The following is a 15830-nucleotide window of genomic DNA, read 5'->3' as shown; positions in this document are numbered from 1 at the left end:
TACATTTAAAACACTTCCTTGTAATGGTGGTTCTTTGGTCAAAATGTTGCAAAGATTATGTTTTACAGACCATCTTCAAGCTGCTTTCTGACTGTCTCTTCACAATGCGCCATTTTGTGGGCAATCTTATTTACATACCTCCACTTCAAATGCATTTTTAGTTTTAGTTTTTCTTTCATACCGAGTCCACTGACAGACATAAGTTCAAACTATAAGCTACTTTGTATTAGAGATGGTAACAGCAGAGGATGTATGTGCATGCACAAGCAGGTCTGCCTCACAACAAGAGGACAGAGAAAAAGAATGAACTTGACTATGTCGAAATACAATGGCGGACCTGCGCAAAGCTTTTCGGGTAAAACTTTACCATATATAGAGATATCTGATGACGTTACCAATGGGAAAAATGCCACAACTGGGGAAAGTTGCAAACGGCTCGTTTGGAGGAAGTATGAAGGAAGGTTGTTTTATAAATATCTGTCATGCCTCCATGGTTTGATTTCACATTTTCAGGACTTTTGCAAATCCCAAATACACCAAAACAGGTACCAATAGGTTAGAAAAGTTGGTTTTGCATAATAGGTGCTCTTTAAACTAATGTTCTATTCCATTTTACAAAATAATAAAAGTATGTACTTTTATGCCATAAGGTTGTGTTTTCATACCTACACCATTGTTCTCTGGCTAATTTCACTTGATCGAACATTCACATTCCACACTACGAAATAATAAAAATATGTACCATAATTCCTGCTAATATCATATCGGAATAATATCTGTAACAGCCAACAATCAAGGTTCCAATATTGGTATCGAATCAGAAATGGAAAAAGTTGTATGTAAAACTGTACTTATTCTCTGTAATAATGTTTTGTGTTAATATCTTTGGGAGTCTGAGCGGGTTAATAGGATTTACATTTTTTTTATGGGAAAAATTGCTTCAGTTTGCGTATGAGTCAGTAGTTTTCGTCTGACCTTACAAACAGTGTACATTTTTTTTTTAAGGGACTTATTATTGGTGGTGTACAACTGCACTTGAGAGTTGTTGTTTAACTTGTCGCCTATATCTTATAGTCAAAATATTAAAATCTGTTCTCTGTATGCTGCAGTAAACCACAATAAAAAACACATTGTTCATGGCAGCATTAGGTGAGTATTTTTAACTTTAAAAAAAAATAGAACAGCTGTATTGGATGTCACTTGATGTAGTGGCTTTAGATTGTTTACCTTGCACAGGAGTGGAGCAGTTCTCCAGTAATGCAGCATGCAACTCTGGTGTTTTTATAGCCGGAAGACTTGGGATTTGGTCCTCCATGTCTGTATCGCTGTCCTGTCCACCTCCAGCAGGGGGCACACTGGATTCATCGACATCTGTGTCTACATCAGACTCAGCAGCTGCTATGGTGATATCAGTGGAAATGGCTGCTATAGGCCCATGATTGTTGCTTGATCCTCTGACATCAGGATGTGTATTAAAGGCAGAGCCCTGATCATCATCTGACTCTGACAAGTCGCTCATCTTTAAGTCTAGCCTGGAAAGGGTTTTATCTCTGCTGGTGTCAGCACCCTCGTCCACATCTGTGTCGCTGTCAAGCTGGAAGTCATCCGGCAGCACTGGAGGTGCTAAATCTACTTTTGGGGCGTCATGTGACACATCCCAGTCAGTCCCTTGTAGGGGTCTGGCATCATCAGCGTCCTCCACATCTGTATCACTGTCTATGTTCAAATCAGGGATCGCACTACTTTTGGACACACGTGGCAAGCTTTCTTCTCTTATAAATCTGTGTTGATCCAGCGCACCATGTTTTTTCTCCTCAAGCCTCGTTCCTCCTGGTGTCTGGCCATTTACCACGGCGCCTTCCCCTTCGTCACTGTCGTCTACAGTCGCAGGCGAGGTTTTGTTCTCAAACTGCTGTCGCCCAGCATTTATGTCAGGCTCCTCTTCGCTGAAGCTGACATATCTGCAAGGCTTCTTTCTGGTAGAGGATGACGGTGTGATGGGGCTTTCATCCTCACTGCAAGGACAATGGAAGAGACAAGGATTATAGAGCAGATGTACAGGGAGGTTTAAATATCCTGGAAAGCCTTAACCCACCATTTGATTTATTGTTTTAGTGTAGACTTCATTACTATTTTGTAGTATGCTGCAGCTTTATGTTAATAACTGCATACATTGAACAACGGGAGTGTGATGGCCAATTTGGCCAAACAACAAACATAATAACTTGGAAAGCACTTGGGGAGGGCAGGCTAGGGATGGGCGATATTGACTAGAATCTATATCACAATATATGTTGCAGCCTCCTGTGATTACGATAAAAATCACAATGTATGTTTTAGTATGTAAATGATAATAGATAACGTGTTACAAAGAGTCCAAATTTGGCTGCCGATGTATGCGGTAACATACTGTAGTTTGTCATTTTTTCCGGTTGTATTTTCTTAAAACTATTATTAATCTCCTTGATAATTTACTGTTATATCTGGTTACTATCTGTTTTATGTTTCTACCTACACTTCTGTTAAAATCTAATAAGCACTTGGGTTTTGCCTTTAAAACCCAACAGTGTCCAGATACTTATTTCCTGAGTTTGTAAACAAGAACAAAAACAACTAGAGATTTTTTGATAATAAAAAATATAGATCTAACCCCTTTAGTATCAACCATACAGTACACTCGGATTGTATTCACATGGTTTCCCTTTTTACATGTTTACTTATGTTGTAACCTTATTCCAGAATGGACTAAAATATTTTTGTCCTCAAAATTCTACAGACAATACCCCATTATCAATCAATCAAAGTTTATTTGTATAGCCCTTAATCACAAACGTCTCAAAGGGCTGCACATGCCACAACGAAATCCTCGGCTCTGATCCCACATTATGACAATGCTTTTTTTTAATTTTGCAACTTTTATTAAAAATAAAAAACTGAAAAAATCACATGTACATAGGTCTTCACAGCCTTTCGTCAATACTTTGTTGATGCACCTTTGGCAGCAATTACAGCCTCAAGTATTTTTGAATACGATGCCACATTCCGCCCATTCCTCTTTGCAGCACCTCTTAACTCCATCAAGTTGGATGGGAAGTGTCTATCCATCCAGAATGTCTACATTGCTGCAATTATCTTTCCCTGTATCCTGACTAGTCTCCCAGTTCCTGCCGCTGAAAAACATCCCCACAGCCTGCTTCACTGTCGGGATGGTATTGGCATGGTAATGAGCGCTGCCTGGTTTCCTCCAAACATGATGCCTGGCAATCATTGTCTCATCAGACCAGATAATGTTGTTTCTCATGGTCTGACAGTCTTTCAAGTACATTTTGGCAAACTTTTACAAAGGAATGGTTTCCGCCTGGCCACTAAACCATGCAGGCCTGATTGCTGAAGAGATGGTTGTATTGCTGTAAGGTTCCTCTCCACAGAGGAATGCTGTAGCTCTGACAGAGTGACCATCGAGTTCTTGGTCACCTGCCTGATTTCTGCATTCATCTTTGTCTAGCAAAGATGAATGCAGAAATATACAGAGACATCCTGGATGAAAATTGATTGTTCCCATCCAACCTGATGGAGCTTGAGAGGTGCTGCAAAGAGGAATGGGTGAAACTGCCCAGAGATTGGTGTCTGAAGCTTGTTACATCGTATTCAAAAAGACTTGAGGCTGTAATTTGTGCGAAAGGTGAATCAACAAAGTATTGAGTAAAAGCTGTTATTATTTATATATATGACATTTTTTAGTTTTTTTTTTCTACTACATTTGTCAAATTAAAAAAATAAAAGCTTCACATTGTCATTATGGGGTATGTGTATAATTTTGAGAACAAAAATTAAATTATTATACATTATACAATACTCCACAATGACTATCTGTTTTCTTTTTTAATTGCAAATTTATTAAAAATAAAAATCACATCTACATAAGTATTCACAGCGTTTGCTCAATACTTTGACGCATCTTTGGCAGCAATGACACCCTCCAGTCTTTTTTAATAGTGTACTACAAACTTGGCACACCTATCTTTGGGCAGTTTCCCATCAGATTGGATGGGAAGCGTTGGTTTTCATCCAGGATGTCTTTGTAGATTTAAGTCTGCATGTTTAAAAGTAAAGCAATCAATCAGAGGAGGAGGAGCTCCTCTACTTTTGCTTTAGGCCAGGGGTCGGCAACCCTCGGCTCTAGTGCCGCATGCGGCTCCTCAGCGCCACCTAAGTGGCTCCTTGGAGCCTCTTCAAAAATGTATGACAATGGAAAAAGATGGGGGGGAGAATGTATTGTTTGTTTTAATATGGTTTCTGTAGGACAACCATGACACAAACCTTCCTAATTGTTAGAAAGCCCACTGTGTAATATGTTTGCGTTCATGCTTCACTAGTGTGGGTGAGCGCTGTTGTCCTATTAATTTCGGCGGTCCATGAATGCACCGTAGTTATGTGGCCTGTGATGCAGCAGTTTGTTTACATCAGGGGTGCCCATTAGATCAATCACAAGCTACCGGTCGATCTTCACTATGACGTCACGTTCGTTACTTGGTTGACATACACAACACGAGGATCTTGCGCGATGACGTTGGCTGCTGCGAACTTAGTATTTCTCTCCATTCAAAACTGTAAAGACTGACTGCACAGTCCCTGTTTTCACAATAAAAATGCTGCTCCATCCTGCTTGCGCTAACAAAATAAAAGTCTCAGAAAAATAGCGCATACAAGCTAGCAGCTAAGGAGTTTACTCCAATGTGTCTTATAAAGGGTATAAAAACGAGTATGGAAGCTGGACAAATAAAAAGTTAAAAACAACCACTTTCATGTGGTGTTGGAAAGAGAGGAGGACTTGTTTCACCTCCACAATGTAAATTTGAAGTTGTGGAGCTTATCAGCAACTACTATGAATCCTGTCTGATTACAAGCAATGCAAGTTGCCCGTATGTGGGCTCTGTACCGAGGATGTCCTTGTGGCTTGTACAGCCCTTTGAGACACTTGTGATTTAGGGCTATATAAATAAACATTGATTGATTGAAGTCATCAGAATAAGGTAATATGTATATATGAGGTAAACCATATCAACTTGGTCATTTGATAAGTAGCACACCTGAAAAAGTGTGGGCATCCCTGGTTTACATGTATAACTGCTGCCACAGAAAGACTAATGCTTTCCGGTGATGTAAAAATGTGTAGAACAAATATAAAATTTAAACATTTCTGTCAACGAGGATTTGCATCAGCCTGCAACAAACATGTTTCTTTCAGTGCGGCGTGGTGTCAGGCAGGTGGCTGTTGCAAGCAACAAATACCTGTGCAAGCAGCTATTCTCAAACATGAACAACATCAAATTAAAATACAACACACTCTTCACAGATAAGAGCTTGCAGTGTAATATAGCTAATATAGACACTTACATCATGTGTTGCTTTCATTATAAGACTTGTATAAGGCTTGTAATTTTTTGCTGTTTCTGACAGATTTGTTTGTTGTATTTTGGTTCAATATGGCTCTTTGAACATCTTGGGTGGCCGACACCTGCTTTAGGCTATAAGAAAAAGTTAAAATAAAGTATTATTTTCATTTAATCTTGGCATGCGCATAATACCACCAATGTGCGATATGCAGTGACATGAATGCTGCTTTTTTAAATGCAGATCCAAATCGATTGAGGAGTGCAGGTGAACCTAATGTTGTGACCGAGTGAATCTATATCTTGTTCATGAAGTTTATTTTCCACAGCATTTGGAAGAAAATGATGGTGACGACTTTAAGATATACAAACCCCGTTTCCATACGAGTTGGGAAATTGTGTTAGATGTAAATATAAACGGAATACAATGATTTGCAAAACATTTTCAACCCATGTTCAGTTGAATATGCTACAAAGACAACATATTTGATGTTCAAACTGATAAACATTTTTTTTTTTTTGCAAATCATTAACTTTAGAATTTGATGCCAGCAACACGTGACAAAGAAGTTGGGAAAGGTGGCAATAAATACTGATAAAGTTGAGGAATGCTCATCAAACACTTATTTGGAACATCCCACAGGGGAACAGGCAAATTGGGAACAGGTGGGTGCCATGATTGGGTATAAAAGTAGATTCCATGAAATGCTCAGTCATTCACAAACAAGGATGGGGCAAGGGTCACCACTTTGTCAACAAATGCGTGAGCAAATTGTTGAACAGTTTAAGAAAAACCTTTCTCAACCAGCTATTGCAAGGAATTTAGGGATTTCACCATATACGGTCTGTAATATCAAAGGGTTCAGAGAATCTGGAGAAATCACTGCACATAAGCAGCTAAGCCCGTGACTTTCGATCCCTCAGGCTGCACTGCATCAACAAGCGACATCAGTGTGTAAAGGATATCACCACATGGCCTCAGGAACACTTCAGAAACCCACTGTCAGTAACTACAGTTGGTCGCTACATCTGTAAGTACAAGTTAAAACTCTCCTATGCAAGGCGAAAACAACACCCAGAAACACCGTCGGCTTCGCTGGGCCTGAGTTCATCTAAGATGGACTGATACAAAGTGGAAAAGTGTTCTGTGGTCTGACGAGTCCAAGTTTCAAATTGTTTTTTGAAACTGGACGTCGTGTCCTCCGGACCAAAGAGGAAAAGAACCATCCGGATTGTTATAGGCGCAAAGTTGAAAAGCCAGCATCTGTGATGGTATGGGGGTGTATTAGTGCCCAAGACATGGGTAACTTACACATCTGTGAAGGCGCCATTAATGCTGAAAGGTACATACAGGTTTTGGAGCAACATATGTTGCCATCCAAGCAACGTTACCATGGACGCCCCTGCTTATTTCAGCAAGACAATGCCAAGCCACGTGTTACATCAACGTGGCTTTATAGTAAAAGAGTGCGGGTACTAGACTGGCCTGCCTGTAGTCCAGACCTGTCTCCCATTGAAAATGTGTGGTGCATTATGAAGCCTAAAATACCACAACGGAGACCCCCGGACTGTTGAACAACTTAAGCTGTACATCAAGCAAGAATGGGAAAGAATTCCACCTGAGAAGCTTAAAAAATGTGTCTCCTCAGCTCCCAAACGTTTACTGAGTGTTGTTAAAAGAAAAGGCCATGTAACACAGTGGTGAACATGCCCTTTCCCAACTACTTTGGCCCGTGTTGCAGTTTGAAAATCCAATATCTTGTCTTTGTAGTGCATTCAATTGAATATGGGTTGAAAAGGATTTGCAAATCATTGTATTCCGTTTATATTTACATTTAACACAATTTCCCAACTCATGGAAGCGGGGTTTGTATTTAAATAGTGTACATCTTTAAAAGATAAATTATGATACTTTTGGAGAGGGTGGCGCATGGATTAAATTGAATTCTGGTAACATCCCAGATAATGGAAATCTTGCAGACATACTCAAAAAACGGGTTATACATGTCACCAATGTTCCCTCTAATTTTTCATGTGTGTGAGCAAACGCACAAACTCTCTGAGCATTCAGTGGAGCACATGTGAGCAACATCAGACGTGCACACCGTGGCCACACCAGCGTCACACCTGTCCCAAACCTGACATCATAACAATTTAAATGTTTTATTAAAATTAGTTTCTGATACAAGTGATTTTGCCCCCTTACAATGACAATAACAAAAAAACATGTTTTTCATGACCTATGTGCTAGTATTGTATGTATGGCTGCGGGTCCTGCCTTTAAAAGAAATGTTACCCCTTTCAGAGATTACATTTAGTTTCTGTAACTTTCTGTCTGTAAAATACATCTTTTTATTAGCATTTATGAAATCTAGTGACAACATTTCATGAATAATATCCTTATATTAACATCCTTAATAAATGTCAGTAAAATAAGCACACATCTGATTGAGGAGTCAGAGTGTTACAACCTAGCATTTACACAATGTGTGGCGTTGAGGTTGTCCGACTTTTTGTGTGGCCATAAAGGCAGCACTGGCTAAGTGCCATGAGTGCGTGTGTTGGTGCAGGTGAGACAGAGCGAGCGGCTTCTGTTGATATGACGGATGACAAAGTTGGTTTAAGCCTGGTTTGTATGGCAGAAAATAACCAGTTTTTCTAGATAAAAGTTTTTTACTCATGTTTTTGGTGTGGTTTTTGCTCAATAAAGTGATTGATGGAATTCCTGTCCGTAAAGTGTCTCGACAGACAATAATTGAATCTTTGTGTTGACAAAGATTGTTTTATTCATTGGGGCCACTCTTGTTGTCACCTGTCACTCACAGAGTTATGTTGCAAAATCATACACAATAAATTGTAATGTGTTTATTTCGTTTAGAGTTCAGATGGGATTTTTGATTTTCTGCGCGACATTCCCTCTAAAGTGCGCAGGTGCGCACCTTAGAGGGAACGTTGCATGTCACTGGAGCAAAATTTACACCAAAGCATATTCAATACATATTATCTACAAAACAAGGAAGTGTTTTAAATGTAGATTAAAATCATCATGAGTCCTCCTTTAAAGGCCTACTGAAACCCACTACTACCGACCACGCAGTCTGATAGTTTATATATCAATGATGAAATCTTAACATTGCAACACATGCCAATACGGCCGGGTTAACTTATAAAGTGCAATTTTAAATTTCCCGCGAAACTACTGGTTGAAAACGTCTATGTATGATGACGTTTGCGCGTGACGTCAATCGTTGAAACGGAAGTATTCGGACACCATTGTATCCAATACAAAAAGCTCTGTTTTCATCGCAAAATTCCACAGTATTCTGGACATCTGTGTTGGTGAATCTTTTGCAATTTGTTTAATGAACAATGAAGACTGCAAAGAAGAAAGCTGTAGGTGGGATCGGTGTATTAGCGGCTAGCTGCAGCAACACAACCAGGAGGACTTTGACTTGGATAGCAGACGCGCTGTCCGACGCTAGCCGCCGACCGCATCGATGATCGGGTGAAGTCCTTCGTCGCTCCGTCGATCGCTGGAACGCAGGTGAGCACGGGTGTTGATGAGCAGATGAGGGCTGGCTGGCGTAGGTGGATAGCTAATGTTTTTAGCATAGCTCTGTGAGGTCCCGTAGCTAAGTTAGCTTCAATGGCGTCGTTAGCAACAGCATTGTTAAGCTTCGCCAGGCTGGAAAGCATTAATCGTGTAGTTACAGGTCCATGGTTTAATAGTATTGTTGATTTTCTGTCTATCCTTCCAGTCAGGGGTTTATTTCTTTTGTTTCTATCTGCAGTTAAGCCCGATGCTATCACGTTAGCTCTGTAGCTAAAGAGCTTCGCCGATGTATTGTCGTGGAGATAAAAGTCACTGTGAATGTCCATTTCGCGTTCTCGACTCTCATTTTCAAGAGGATATAGTATCCGAGGTGCTTTAAAATACAAATCTGTGATCCACAATAGAAAAAGGAGAAAGTGTGGAATCCAATGAGCCCTTGTACCTAAGTTACGGTCAGAGCGAAAAAAGATACGTCCTGCACTGCACTAGTGTCCTTCACTCTCACGTTCCTCATCCACAAATCTTTCATCCTCGCTCAAATTAATGGGGTAATCGTCGCTTTCTCGGTCCGAATCGCTCTCGCTGCTGGTGTAAACAATGGGGAAATGTGAGGAACCTTTCAACCTGCGACGTCACGCTACTTCCGGTACAGGCAAGGCTTTTTTTATCAGCGACCAAAAGTTGCGAACTTTATCGTCGATGTTCTCTACTAAATCCTTTCAGCAAAAATATGGCAATATCGCAAAATGATCAAGTATGACACATAGAATGGATCTGCTATCCCTGTTTAAATAAAACAATTTCATTTCAGTAGGCCTTTAAGAAAAACCCTGAGAATGCAAACAGAAAAAAACAAAAATGACAGCTGCTATAAGGTTAAGCGTCGAGTGTGACCTCATTTTACAGTTGAGCAATACGACAATATTAAGCACATCTGCATAAGTCAGTTGGACCCCAAAACATACCTTTCAGGAACTATTTTGTTTGTGGGACTCATGAAGGTTGAACAGGTGGCACTGGGTTTCGAAGAGTCTGAATTTGAATCTGAAAGGGTCCAAAGAAAACAATTGTATAGGGCACACAATTACTAATCAATTAATTATAAAAGTTGAGTTTATAAAAGCCAGACGCTTTTATGCAAAATTACATATGATACTTACAGAGGGACTTGCGTCTGCCGTCTCGGTGCCCCTGACTCTCTCCATCCGAGTCCAAGTCAGACTCTGCGACCAGCATTCCCTGCAGTTGCACTGGAGTCTTCTCAAGGGACAGACAGCTGTTCTGCGCCGGACTGTTCTGTGCTTCACCAAAAAGGGCCACCACAGCTGAAGCCTGTGTACTTCCACTGGCATCCACCTTAAGTCGCTTCTCTATGGAAGCATTTGGAAACATGCTCTCAGGAGTCTCTCGGGCCTCCCAGCCAACATACCGACACGGGATGTCCGCCACCAACAGGCGATCACCCTCGCTGAGGGCGTAGCGAACATTCGGGGTCAACTTCAAGCGGCCCTTGCGTGTGCCGTTCATGCTGCCTAGATCCCAAACCAAAGCCTCCGTATCGGCTCTGCTGGAGGATCCTCGTCTCCGGTGGACAGAGATGCAAATGGTGGCATGCTGCTTCGACACAGAGGGCGCCGGCAAGGGCAGGGCACAGGTGTCGGCGTCCCGACCGAGCACGTTATCTCCAATAAAAAGGGGGAAGTCTGTAAAACAGGAAGTGCTGTGTTGATACTGATCATGAAGTTTTAAATAAAGATTGACACTTATTTTTTCAAGAATGTGGTCATTTAAGATGCACAGCCACTTACCTCTTTCAGGGATGTGGTCATTCTTTAATATGCACAGCTTAGCTAATGGTTTTGGTTTCTCTTCTTCATTCTTTTCCTCCTCATCTGATTCTAGGATGGAGTAGTTGATGACCTGAGTAGCATCCATCCCTCGCCAAGATACAGGACGTCTGCAAAAATAAACTTAAGATTCATTTTACAGCCTCAGTTCTTTGCACAGTTTTAACATGACTGACCACATGCAGTTAATGTTAGCGTAGCATTATTGTGCGCTTAACCACAAACAGCTGCTGTTGAGCATGGTGTAGTGTAGTGCCTCATCAACCCAATATTTTGAGTTGTAGCGCCTACATACGTAGACAAACTAACGAAAATATTTGTTAATGTAACGCAAACGTCACTGAAACGACTACATCATTTAGTTTAGATAAAGCACATGACTTCTAAGATGTATACAAGGCCTTCAGTTCGACTATGGGGCGTTTTTGTCGGTTGGTTAGACAGCTAAATAGTTTGCAGTGTTACGCATTAAAGAGCAAAAAGATAGTTTCGTCCTCACGTTAGTAAATAGTGTAAAAGTAGACGTAGCAACTTCACTACTTACCTCGTATGCCCCTCAGACTTCAATGAAAATATAAACAACTCACAGCCCTTTTCCGGGTTGACGCTTGGTCCCGCCTTCAAAAAGAGAACAGAGAAGCGATTGGCCAGAAAAGCCGTATATCATTCTGAGCTGAAGGTTGATTTGCTGGTTAGACTTCCTGTGAATTACCGAAGTCTCTGATTGGACCAAAACTAGTTGTGACACAAATACTTTTCGCGCCACTTACCTCTGTCTTAAAGGGAAAATACCATTTTAAACCCAAAAGTGAAAAAATATTGCTTTTGCTATTATTCCAATACGTATAATCACAATCTTTACCCAAAAAAATAAGTTTAGTAAAGTGTACTTTCAGTTTAAAAAAAAAAAATTAAAACAAACGTTTGCTAATTGTCAATCAATCCAGTATACTTCAGTATAGTGTACTTGCTTTTTAACCATTAGTGCTTGCAAAGCAGAAAAAGTGGATTTTAATAACAGCGTGCCTCAACTGTCAAAGGAAACTATGCACTCGTGTTAAAGCAGCACCAAGTAACTTTTCAACCTTCATAAAATGTTTTCATAACTTTTGGGATGATACAATGTCTTGCAACTACAAACCCCGTTTCCATATGAGTTGGGAAATTGTGTTAGATGTAAATATAAACGGAATACAATGATTTGCAAATCATTTTCAACCCATATTCAGTTGAATATGCTACAAAGACAACATACTTGATGTTCAAACTGATAAACGTTTTTGCAAATAATCATTAACTTTAGAATTTGATGCCAGCAACACGTAACAAAGAGGTTGGGAAAGGTGGCAATAAATACTGATAAAGTTGAGGAATGCTCATCAAACACTTATTTGGAACATCCCACAGGTGAACAGGCAAATTGGGAACAGGTGGGTGCCATGATTGGGTATAAAATAGATTCCATGAAATGCTCAGTCATTCACAAACAAGGATGGGGCAAGGGTCACCACTTTGTCAACAAATGCATGAGCAAATTGTTGAACAGTTTAAGAAAAACCTTTCTCAATCAGCTATTGGAAGGAATTTAGGGATTTCACCATCTACGGTCCGTAATATCAACAAAGGGTTCAGAGAATCTGGAGAAATCACTGCACGTAAGCAGCTAAACCCGTGACCTTCCATCCCTCAGGCTGTACTGCATCAACAAGCGACATCAGTGTGTAAAGGATATCACCACATGGGCTCAGGAATACTTCAGAAACCCACTGTCAGTAACTACAGTTGGCCGCTACATCTGTAAGTGCAAGTTAAAACTCTCCTATGCAAGGCGAAAACCGTTTATCAACAACACCCAGAAACGCCGTCGGCTTCGCTGGGCCTGAGCTCATCTATGATGGACTGATACAAAGTGGAAAAGTGTTCTGTGGTTTGACGAGTCCACATTTCAAATTCTTTTTGGAAACTGTGGACCAAAGAGGAAAAGAACCATCCGGATTGTTATAGGCGCAAAGTTGAAAAGCCAGCATCTGTGATGGTATGGGGGTGTATTAGTGCCCAAGACATGGGTAACTTACACATCTGTGAAGGCACCATTAATGCTGAAAGGTACATACAGGTTTTGGAGCAACATATGTTGCCATCCAAGCAACTTTACCATGGACGCCCCTGCTTATTTCAGCAAGACAATGCCAAGCCAGAAGTTACATCAACGTGGCTTCATAGTAAAAGAGTGCGGGTACTAGACTGGCCTGCCTGTAGTCCAGACCTGTCTCCCATTGAAAATGTATGGCGCATTATGAAGCCTAAAATACCACAATGGAGACCCCCGGACTGTTGAACAACTTAAGCTGTACATCAAGCAAGAATGGGAAAGAATTCCACCTGAGAAGCTTAAAAAATGTGTCTCCTCAGTTCCCAAATGTTTACTGAGTGTTGTTACAAGGAAAGGCCATGTAACACAGTGGTGAACATGCCCTTTCCCAACTACTTTGGCACATGTTGCAGCCATGAAATTTTAAGTTAATTTTTATTTGCAAAAAAAAAATAAAGTTTACGAGTTTGAACATCAAATATCTTGTCTTTGTAGTGCATTCAATTGAATATGGGTTGAAAATGATTTGCAAATCATTGTATTCCGTTTATATTTACATCTAACACAATTTCCCAACTCATATGGAAACGGGGTTTGTAGTTGAATGACACTTCTGTCATAGCCTGAGAGGGTCTGTATCGCTTTACATAGCACTAAGCAACTTTGAGGAGGTTGGAAGGAACCCTTTACCACAAAAAATTACAAATGTGATGACTTGCTTTACAGCATACATCATACCCCCTTTCTCCATTCGTTAAAAAGACGGAAGTCAAAGCGTACGCCTAAGTGCCGCCAGAAAACTAAAAGAAGAAGAAGAACGCCTACATGCAACTACTGCTATCATGACCGAAGCTGCAGAACAACCAAAGAAACGAAAAGTTTTGTCTGAAGAGACAAAAAAAAATAAGAAGGGTGGCTACCTGAATTAAGGGACAAGCTAGGCTTTTACTCGCTGGCGTGAGCTCAAAGACGAGGAGATCATTTCAACCGATGCTGCTTTGGCTCTGTTCCTGCTTAACTAGTACTTGATGCTGAAATCAAAATGATAATGTTAACAATCGAAAATCTGCGGGGTAACATTAAATTGCGACCAGCTTGATAGATCACAGTTCCACACTGACACGACAAGCCACGCAACAAACTCAAAAACTGTATGAAGAAAACACAATGTGATGACTGCAAACTGCATCTATAAAGTTTGATTAAAATATGTAGGTTCTTACAGTGGAAAGATTAGTCATACTGAATCATTGTGGTATTATTGCATCAGTTTGACGCTATATGCGCTGGTCCTCATGGGAAATGTGGTCGTCCTCCTGGGAAAACACTACCGCTTTGGTCCACTGGCGCCGCCAAAATCAACCAAAACAACCTGGGTTCGATTGAACCCCAGGGGTTCGGTGAGTCGGCCTCAGGGGTTCGGCGGAGGTCAAAACACACTTGACTCATCGTGTAAATACAAACTTCTCCCTATCGGCGTATTATGGATACGGCAACAGCTGACTGGTTTGCAGGTGTGTAATTTGTAGTGAGTTTATGCACTGTGTTGGTTTTGTTGTTTGAACAAAGTGATGTTCATGCACGGTTCATTTTATGCACCAGTAAGAAAACATGGTAACACTTTAGTATGGGGAACATATTCACCATTAATTATTTGCTTATTAACATGCAAATTAGTAACATATTGGCTCTTAACTAGTCATTAAGTACTTATTAATGCCTTATTCGGCATGGCCTTATTATAACCCTAACCCTCTAACCCTAACCCTAACCAAATAACTCTAAATTATGTCTTTATTACTTAGAACAGTGATTTTTCAACCACTGTGCCGCGGCACACTAGTGTGCCGTGAGATATTGTCTGGTGTGCCGTGGGAGATTATGCAACTTCACCTAATTGGTCCCAAAAAAATTTTTTGCAAATCAATAATCATAATAATGTGCCGTTGTCTAGTGCCTGTGCTGTGTAGAGCTTGGCAGGGTAATCTTGTAATACTCCATATCAGTAGGTGGCAGCAGGTAGTTCATTGCTTTGTAGAAGTGGGAACGCGTCAAGGATGGTTTGTCGTGATCCCAATATGCAGAGCACAGCGGGAGACAGTGTGCAGGTAAAAAGGTATGTAACGCTTTAACCAAAAATTAACAAAAGGCAAGTCCCGCTAGGAAAAGGCACGGAAGCATAGGGATGGCTTTGTAAAAGAAAAGTAAAACTGAACTGGCTACAAAGTCAACAAAAACAGAATACTGGATAGCGTCCACTTTGGATCCGTACATGACATGACAACAGTGTCCCCACAAAGGATAGCGTACGCACAACTTAAATAGTCTTGATTGTGAAAACAAAGCAGGTGCGGGCACTCAAAGGAAGGCGTGAAGCTGCTACAGGAGAACACCAACAAAACAGGAAGGGTCACCAAAATAACAGCGCAAGACAGGAACTAAAGCACGACACACGAGAAACAACAAACTCAAAATAAGGCACGACAACCTGGTGGAGTTTCATTTTTTAACCTTTTCTGCTGGTGGTGTGCCTCCGTATTTTTTTTATGAAAAAAATGTGCCTTGGCTCAAAAAAGGTTGAAAAACACTGACTTAGAATATGTTCCCCTAGTGTCCAAATAACTCTAAATTAAGTCTTTGTTACTTAGAATATGTTCCCCATACTAAAGTGTTACCAAAAACATATAACTTTGTCTTGAATTTGAAAAAAAAAAAAAAAAAAAAAATTTTCACTAAAGAAGGGTTCGGTGAATGCGCATATGAAACTGGTGGGGTTCGGTACCTCCAACAAGGTTAAGAACCACTGTTTTAGAGCATAAAATACGGTACACCATTGCTTTGAGAAGAAACTGCTGATCACAACTGAAGCCCCTGTCTGTAAGTCAGATTTTTTTGTCCAAATCGACTAAAATGTTCCACCTTTGGAAGTAGAATCAGAACCCCCT

At 40.6% G+C, this 15830-nt stretch overlaps 1 protein-coding gene across 2 annotated transcripts in view; it reads right to left on the bottom strand.

Moving 5' to 3' along the window:
• mdc1 (mediator of DNA damage checkpoint 1) overlaps positions 1–11380 on the bottom strand; it is a 36867-nt gene extending 25487 nt beyond the window's left edge. Inside the window, exons 1-5 of one of the 2 annotated variants that reach the window (XM_062063863.1) lie at positions 11338–11380; positions 10755–10903; positions 10107–10649; positions 9912–9990; positions 1228–2015 (exon numbers count right to left, since the gene is read on the bottom strand). In XM_062063863.1, the coding sequence (XP_061919847.1) occupies positions 1228–2015; positions 9912–9990; positions 10107–10649; positions 10755–10881 (1537 nt within the window). In that variant the 5' untranslated portion in view covers positions 10882–10903; positions 11338–11380. The other variant, XM_062063864.1, reaches the window with a different exon arrangement.
• Between the last annotated feature and the right edge of the window lie 4450 nt (positions 11381–15830).

Source organism: Entelurus aequoreus, linkage group LG11, assembly GCF_033978785.1.
Source record: "Entelurus aequoreus isolate RoL-2023_Sb linkage group LG11, RoL_Eaeq_v1.1, whole genome shotgun sequence".
Lineage (NCBI taxonomy): Eukaryota > Metazoa > Chordata > Actinopteri > Syngnathiformes > Syngnathidae > Entelurus > Entelurus aequoreus.
The sequence above is the reverse complement of the archived record's forward strand: the minus strand, read 5'-3'. Positions and strand labels throughout refer to the sequence as shown.